An 8,404-nucleotide genomic window follows, 5' to 3' on the forward strand; every position below is an offset into this window, starting at 1 on the left:
ATATATTTATATTTTATTTATTTTTTGGCAGGAAAGAACACTTCAAATATATCTACACAAATAAAGGTTATAGGTGCAGGTTGTTTGCAGTCTTTAGTAACTCACCTCGCTGTACACCGGCGGAGGTCGGAAGCGAAATTCTTGTACAAAGGCCATGAGGGGACGCTCCAGGATCCCACTCAGGTCTTCGGCCTGTTGCAGGACAACCGTATTGTGGCGCTGCACGGCCTCCTCTTCTGTCACCACGGAGCTGTAATCTGGAGGGGCTGCAGATAAAGAAGAAGGATTAGTGTACTGGTCTGACTCAAAAGAACAGTTCATTTCCAAACACTAAGCTGCTGAGTCATCACTGCAGTTAAAACTATTAAAAACCCACATAACATTATTTGCCTTTTGCACCAACAAACACTGATTTGATCCAAAGTGAATCTCTGCTGCATCGAAACCTTTGTCTATACATGTACATGGCATCTGACCCGGTGGTATTTTGGCAGTCTGCTCATAAAAATAAAAAAGGGACCTGGCCCAGGAAAGGATAAAGCTTATAGAGGCTCTTTTAAGGCAAAAAGTAGCATTTCTTTTGATTTAGCAGATGATACTCATTGATAAAACAAATTCCACAACAAATTCTACTGTTTAACTTGAAAAGAGTCCCTATGCACATCTAGACCTACACATCTCTGTTGTATTAAAAGGACACTTACGCTCAGGCTGCTCAGGGATGGCCATGCGCAGCCACTCAAGGTTGACGCTGTACTGGCTGCTGACGCTGGAGGTCCGGCTGCCGAAGGGATGGAGGGGAATGGTGCCGATGACCAACGGCAGCTCCAGACACATCTTGGATGTCCCAGGAACATCAACACAAACCTGGTGAGAGGAAAAGAGGAGAACCTTTAGGGACATTTGTGTAAAGTGTAGCAGCAGTGTGCATGAAAAGAAGGAATAAAGCACTAAAATTCCTGAGAAAGAAAGCAATTGTTGATCGAGCTCACCTTGAGCATGTACTCCACTTTGATGATGCGGCACTGCAGGATGGAGGGACCCACAGGTGGGATTTTAATGGCGCGGCCGTGCCACGTCTCCCTGCATCTGGCCCCCACAATATCACCGCACAGTGTGCCCACTACCGCGCGCTTCTGTTTCATGGTGCCACGGGCGATGAACGTCTGGGTCTGAGTGATGTAGGCTCTGGGTACAACTGATCTGGAGGTAGCATTGTCAAATTCCGCAAACACAGGTATCACTTCACCTGCGAAGAGAGAAAGTATGTTAGAAATTGCAGACACTTCTAAACTAACCTACAAAGACTGTTTTTAGAGGGAGTCGCTTTAGCTGGTAGCCTCTCACCTGGCGTGTAGCCTTTACGGTCGATCTTTGCAGTTACAGACACCTGTCCAAAGTTGCGGTACCATGCTCGTGCCATTTTGTCCTTCGTTCCAGCCTGTGGTGCCTGGGGAAGTTAAAACCATATGAGCCAAGAGCCTCAAAAACACCAGGAAAATCATGAAGTGTGCGATGACAGAATCATGAAACGTTTGGGGCTGAGATGCTTACCAGTAAGGCTGGCGTGTTGATGTCAATGGGCTCAATGACTGTAAACTCCTTCTTGATCTTTTTAACAGTGGCCCATGGCCTGTGCAGCTTAACTTTGACCCAGTAACGGATGCTGCCGTGCTTCCCCTCAAAGGAGGTGACCAGCGTCTCCTCAGGCAGCTGGAAGCTGAATGGAAATTCATGTCTGCCAGCAGGAAGGACTGTCACATCACCGTTATCTGAGGAGAGGATGGAAAAAAAGTAGAAAACTTGAGTTTCAGTTCATTCGCTTGTTTTAGTTCAGTTTTGTTCATTTGATTTCAAGAGTACAGGTCAGTGAGTGTAATTTCCAATTCCAAGATGACCAGTTTCTTTCTGTTGGTGTCATAATGTGTACATAAAGTTATATTACGCTTATATAAAACACTCATTCAGCACAATTGAACAATAAAAAGTCTTAATCTTTACTGAGACCGATTAAATGATTCTGTGCGGTGTAAGTCATACACCACAAAAATTAAGGCAGCTTATTACTTTATTTGAAGGAAAAGTGCTGGTAACACTTTGCTGACCTAGTGGAACTAGTTCAAACTTTTAAAATACATATCAGTATTCTTTAGAAATACACATAAATACAGTTGAGTTCCTAAGAGAGTGTGAATAGATCATTAAAGCATGACTCTTGTTGAAATAGAAATCTCTCTGTCTTTCTCCGCAATCACAAGGCTTCTCTTCAGTGCTTGCTCAGAGGGGCGGTTCCTGCTCCATTGTGCTGACTGAGAACATGTTCTCCTCTGTCTAATATACAGCCCGTCTCAACGGCTCTGTTTTCTCTCTCTCTTGCTGCACAGGTCCAACAACATGTGTTTGCATTTAACAGACTTGACATGTTTTGTGTCCTTTTTTGTGAGCTGGAAGCTCCATCTTTATTTATATAACAATACTGTCACTGTTTAATCCTCTTAATGGGTCAAGTGGATTGCTATGAGCTTTTTGCTGTTTGTACACGGTCTGCAAAATACTTTTAAAACATCAGCAAAATCCTTAACCTTACGTTATTTTATCTTGCAAACTTTTTTTTGTTTGTTGCTAAAATACCAAATCAAGCAGTGTGACTTAACACTTTAGAAGAACATCATAATTCAGCTGATGAAGAAGCCCTGGCTGGGAATTTCCTGCCTAGCAAAACAACTCTGTGCCCAATGAATGAAAGCAGAAACCGAAAGCTCTCCCACATCACTGAGGAGAAAAACAACCCTGGAGTTTCTTCAAATAACGAAAGGTCTGATGTCAGAACCCTCTTTTTCGACAGCTGTTGCAACATGTTTGCACTCTTCCTACATAATGAGGGCTTTTATAATTTTATCATATCTATACATACTATCCAGTTATGGCCAACAATAAGCTTCTTATATGGCCGAATAAATAACTAACAGTCCCCTAAAATGCTTTTGTCGATTAATGACTGGATGCCTGAGTTTTGTGCATTTCCTGAATCTGAATGTTCAGGTTTACTTCTTCAAGGAAGTGGCCACAAACAAAGAAACCAAACCATCTCTCAAAAGGCTCCTGATAAAAACATGTGAACTCAAGTTTGACTTTCATTCACTGAGACGATCCTGTTAACTTTGCATCTATAGCAACAACACGTTTATAAATGACATAGCCTACAAAACATCTCAGACGTGAAGAAAACAGCTCACTTACAAAAACAAGTTACAATTTGTCATACAACAACCAGAAAAAAACAGGACCATGTTCATGATCCGTTTAACTCGCATGCTAAAACCATGAAAACAATAGCCCCCGTTTGCTGACAAACAACCAGTCCAGTGTCCCAGTGGCAAATAAAAACACTTTCACTATAGTTTTATTCGCTTGGCATAAGCTCAATGAGGAGGCTGGTTTTGCTGTTTTGGTCCCCTACTAGCTACTAGTTACAGACAGGATGCACCCCCTGTAGTCTTCCCCATCGCCGCGCCTGCACAGCGGACTGACCTGCCTGCAGCAGCACCTCTCTCCGGTTCAGGTACTCCACCTCGTCGCTGTAGTTCTGGGTGTATGCGGTGCTGGAGCCGGCGGACCGGGACTCAGTCCAGTGCACTTTAGCGAATCCCTCGGCGTGGAGCTTCAGTGAGTCGACCCGACTCTCCCCGGACAGGTCCACCACCACCCGACCGGACACCACGTCCCCGCTGCTGAACACTGGAGGACAGTCCCCCTCCGGAGACTCGAAGACGATGTCAAACTTTTTCAACTTGTCGAAAATCATTTTTGCAGGTTGTGCAAGTCCCTTCAAATGCAAAAGTGGATGCTTCCTTTAATCTAGTCCCGCAGTATCTTAAAGAGTCCTGAAGTTGATCTTCAGACGAATTTCATTCAATTGTCTAAAGCTTTACTGTGAGCACTTTCGGTCTGCAGCACTATTTAGGCTGAGAAAGTGGGCGGGATTTCTACTTTTATTATGTAAGGCCTCAGGAGAGCGTTGAAGACTGATGTTGCTTTCAGGTGCTCCTTCCTTGGCTCCGACTTTTCATAGCTACACTTTTGTTCTATGTAGCGGAGGGGGGAGGGGTTGTACTTTTGTTAAAAGCATCGTAACACAAAGTATTTTTTCCTAAAATGTACTGATCAACCTTCAGGTTTCATCAGCTAGAAAACTCAACAAGTCTGGACAAAGACTAACACAACCACCTCATGATGTCAACATTAACAAACCATAATGTATCACATCTTCACAACGTTTTATGACAGCCACCCACCTCAGAGTCACATCTTTCAGTCCTAGTTACAACCATAGGTTACAACTAAGTTGGGTAACTTTGTGCAGCTCTTATCAAAACTCCCATATTTCAGTACTGAGTGTGAAGGCAGCATAATAAACATGCAGACAGGGTGTGGAAGCAGCAGAGAGGAAAACAGGGCCTGCTGGTGATTGATGGTTACAGGTTCTTAGAAGAAAACAGGCTTACTGAGCATGCCTCCGTCTGGCAAAGATCCGCCCCGCACAGCTCAGAGGGAAATAGTTTCACTCTGGACCAAAGCTGTTTACTCCACTTCTTCCATGTCGCTTTGAACATACTGTACTTAGCACATGGAAAACACACAGCTATGCGTAAAGGCATTCAACCTATGCCACCAAACAACCACAATCATTTCTAACGTCAATAATAAAAGGCATCCCACACAGATATCACAGGAAAAGTCCCAGAATAAAGAAAATGTGCATGACACGGCATGAATTATAGCACCAATGTAGCCTTTTCTTAACACATCAAAACATTAAATTTCAACATTTGAAAACAAAGGCAAAAAATTGTTTTTGTCTCACAAACTCTGCTGCAGTTAATAAAGCAAACAAACACCGCCTCGTTTCTAAACTGGGTTATTGTCTTCATACAAGTCAAAAGTACTCAGAACAAAAATCAAGTCTGGTCTGTGAAAAACAAAGTTGTTTACTCTTTTGTTCTCTGGGAGTGAGGAGTTAGCGCTCCAGCGCCGCCACCAGGCAATATGGAGGAAGTGTGCACAGCTGCAGGACTGCCAGGATGTATTTACACAGCCTGACAACTGGACTGGAGATTAGTGGGAATCTAGGAAAAGTTGTAAGACTTTAGGTAGATAGTGCAACTGGGCCCCTGGAGAAGTTTTCCAACTTACCATCTCCACACTGTTATTTTACTCATGCAGGTTAGTAAAAAAGTAGAAAGTACTAGAAAGGAGGTTTCCCTGCCTCTCTCCTTGAGAATCAGTTCCTTCACCCAAAGAAATGTGAAATTAGCAGCAGAACTCTTTTGTCATATTTGGAAGGTCAGTGTTCCAGTTTGCATCTATTTGTCAGTTTTTGCTTAAAATACATTCAGGAAGTTCTGGCCTTTGGTAAAATAAAGCCCAGCCTGCCACCTGCTGGTGACCGGGAGCAGCAGCCTGGTACTACCAGTTCCTGCCTCGGTCTTGATAAGATGAATGCATGCGTCTCTGCACAGAATGATGGGCCCGATAAAAGGTCCGCCTGTGCAGATGACTCGATATAATCACCCTAATCATGGCTGAGAGCATGTTACCACTGCTGCAGACTAAAGTAAAGATATGTATCCATGTGAGTTTCTCTTTGTGTGCCTAAAGCGCTGAAGGGTGCACAACATTGTAGAACAAATATTAGCAAACTGTATACTTTCGAGCAAAAGGGGGGCTTGAGAAAGTGTCATTCTTCAGTGGTGTTTGCATAAGAAGCACATAACAATGTTAAACTTCCAACCTCTAAAACTCGAACAACTCACAAGAACACAACAAACCTCTCCACTGGAACCGGACTGAATCTTTAAAAGGGAAAAACAATTGCATATGACAAAGTTAAAATATAAATGAGCCGATCATGGCACCATATTGTAAAAGGAATGGAGAGCAGCAGCAGGCTGTGTGGTGGACGAGGACTGGCCAAGGGGAGTCACGTGTTGTTTTTCTGGTTGCTGCGGTGACGCAGCTTGCATTTTTTAAACAGCCCCCACCCCTTCCTTCCTTTCTCCTCTGTCTTTCACTTTCTCCTCAGTTCTTGTCCCAACTAAGTAAATGGTACCAAACACAACATCCTTATTTCTACTTTAACATTTATATTTACCGCTTTGCCCAATCAATTGCACATGCAACCATAATAAAAACAGATTCTGTTTCTGAAAGGATTTGGAGTTTATATGAGAAAGTTAAACCACTTTTATTTCCTGGACAAATTCTGCAGTTAACATTTGTCTATGAGAGACATTTACAGGTCAAACCACCCACGTACTAATAACGGATACATTAATCTTAATCTTAAAATTGCCTTTAATTTGTCAGAAGAGTAAGCTCCATTTATAAATCAGTCACATTCATTTTTTAGATATTCTATATAAGGGGATGAAAGAGCGAATACTGATACGAATACTGGTGGCTGCAACACTGTGTTTGTTCATAACAGAAGCATATTTGTATACCATTTGTTTTTATTATTTTATGAGATTATTTGGCTTTCTACATTTCATGATTAATCTCGAGTTTTTTTACTTTTATAGAAGATTAAGATCTTCTATAAAAAGTGGTCTTTTAGAATATCCTTAATACAATATTTATATTTGGTCATTTTGTGTGAAATGCTATCATATCTCATTTATATCTGCAGTTAACACTAGTAATACCAGTAATATTGTGCCTCCAAACCCCCAGACCCTGATCCAAAACTGCAGTATTGAGAAATCCTGTGTAGTGACATCAAGTCTAGTCCACAAAATTGAATACAAATCAAAGTACTTCACCATAATGATGCAAAAATGATATAAAAATACAATATTGCCAAAAAAGATAGGGCTAATATATTATCAGAGGTATCAAAAAGGGGCAGATACCATGGCATAAATGCGCTAGCAAAATGTCTGACGAATGACAGATTGATTTCATCTTATGGTATATAACGCAATATTTCCCCACCTCGATGCTTGGTCCAGATTTTCCTGTTTCAGTGCTTAAACAATGACTTGATCGACATCAAATTGATTATAATATATTATATTGTAATATTGATGAACTGTTAACTGCTGGTAATTCATAAACTAAAAATACCAAACATTTTTCATTTATGTATTTCATTCTTTTGCGTTCTCCTCCCCTCCCATTGTCTATTTTGCATGGGCACCATCGCTGCATCCTGGGCTTAGCACCACCCAAGACGATTGTGATTGTTTTTTGTTTTTTTTACTATAGCAGAATAATAATAAATAATAATAATAATAATAATAATAATAATAATAATAATAATAATAATAATAATAGGAGCAGCAGCAGCACCCAGACCTATCCAGTTTGGTAATTGGTAACTGATGGTAAATGGTATATATGACCATTTAAATGACATGTTAAATATTTCATTCTAAATAATACATTTTAAAACTGATGGACAATCCATTATTGAAATATTTGTTAGTTGCAGTCCATTATTACAGCATTTCAGTTAATGGGTGATGTGTTACTTTTCTGTAGTCATTGTTTAGTCTGACTCTGAAATGTGGGCTAGATATTAACATACAAAACCGGCCCAGTGCACCTTTAACCACTGTGCATACATATTGCAACAGCAAATGACGTGGAACTGAGACATACAAATTAAATTCTAGATTCAATTACACTGCAGCTTGTTTGGCTGTGTGCCTTCTGCCAAAGCGACAACAACAACAAGACAAACCCTGATCTTATCTTAGCCTCTCACCTCCATTCGTATTTACCTTTCTTACCACACAGGGGAATCAAACCAAGTATACTGTTTACTGAGCATCTAATAAAACATTAACCACTGTGTACAGTTTATTTACTTTGCTACTATGGACTATATTCTCTGCCTGCCTAATTTTAAACTGACAGTGTATCCCACACCAGGCAAATTTCACACTTTACAGAGTTATATCCTGTGCAACAAAGCACTCAAACGTAAACCAGTTGTGTTTATTGGCCTCAGCACTAATGGATGTGTTTAATGTTAGGATTAGGTTATCTGGCAGATGTATCTGGATGACCCAGAGTCAACTTGTCTCCCAGGTTTCCATGCAGCACATTTGGCTTCATTTTGAAAACTGCAGCAACTACAAGATACAGTGGCTACCAGCTGGCATTTGGAAGAGCAAATCAGCAGTTTTACACCACATTATTAAGGCGAGCGAGAGAGAAGTTATTCATCAACCCACTGCAATACATGTTGATGTACAGTTATAATGGATATCACAGCAAAGCTACAAACGATGGATTATATTTTAAAAGAATACTGATACAGTACAGGACAAATGAAAACACAAACACTACAACAAGGTCAGCACAAAAAAACTTTTTTATAGTTTTTAGTGAAGGCAAT

At 40.9% G+C, this 8,404-nt stretch overlaps 1 protein-coding gene across 4 annotated transcripts in view; it reads right to left on the bottom strand.

Annotated features, from left to right (window-relative positions):
- arrdc2 (arrestin domain containing 2) overlaps window positions 1–8,404 on the bottom strand; it is an 11,542-nt gene that overhangs the window by 1,520 nt on the left and 1,618 nt on the right. Inside the window, exons 1-6 of one of the 4 annotated variants that reach the window (XM_032524985.1) lie at window positions 3,532–3,937; window positions 1,555–1,772; window positions 1,348–1,450; window positions 993–1,249; window positions 705–867; window positions 106–266 (exon numbers count right to left, since the gene is read on the bottom strand). In XM_032524985.1, the coding sequence (XP_032380876.1) occupies window positions 106–266; window positions 705–867; window positions 993–1,249; window positions 1,348–1,450; window positions 1,555–1,772; window positions 3,532–3,805 (1,176 nt within the window). In that variant the 5' untranslated portion in view covers window positions 3,806–3,937. Of the gene's footprint in view, window positions 1–105; window positions 267–704; window positions 868–992; window positions 1,250–1,341; window positions 1,451–1,554; window positions 1,773–3,531; window positions 3,938–8,404 lie in introns of those variants that run through there. The other 3 variants (XM_032524984.1, XM_032524987.1, XM_032524986.1) reach the window with 3 other exon arrangements.

This window comes from Etheostoma spectabile, chromosome 9 (assembly GCF_008692095.1).
Source record: "Etheostoma spectabile isolate EspeVRDwgs_2016 chromosome 9, UIUC_Espe_1.0, whole genome shotgun sequence".
Lineage (NCBI taxonomy): Eukaryota > Metazoa > Chordata > Actinopteri > Perciformes > Percidae > Etheostoma > Etheostoma spectabile.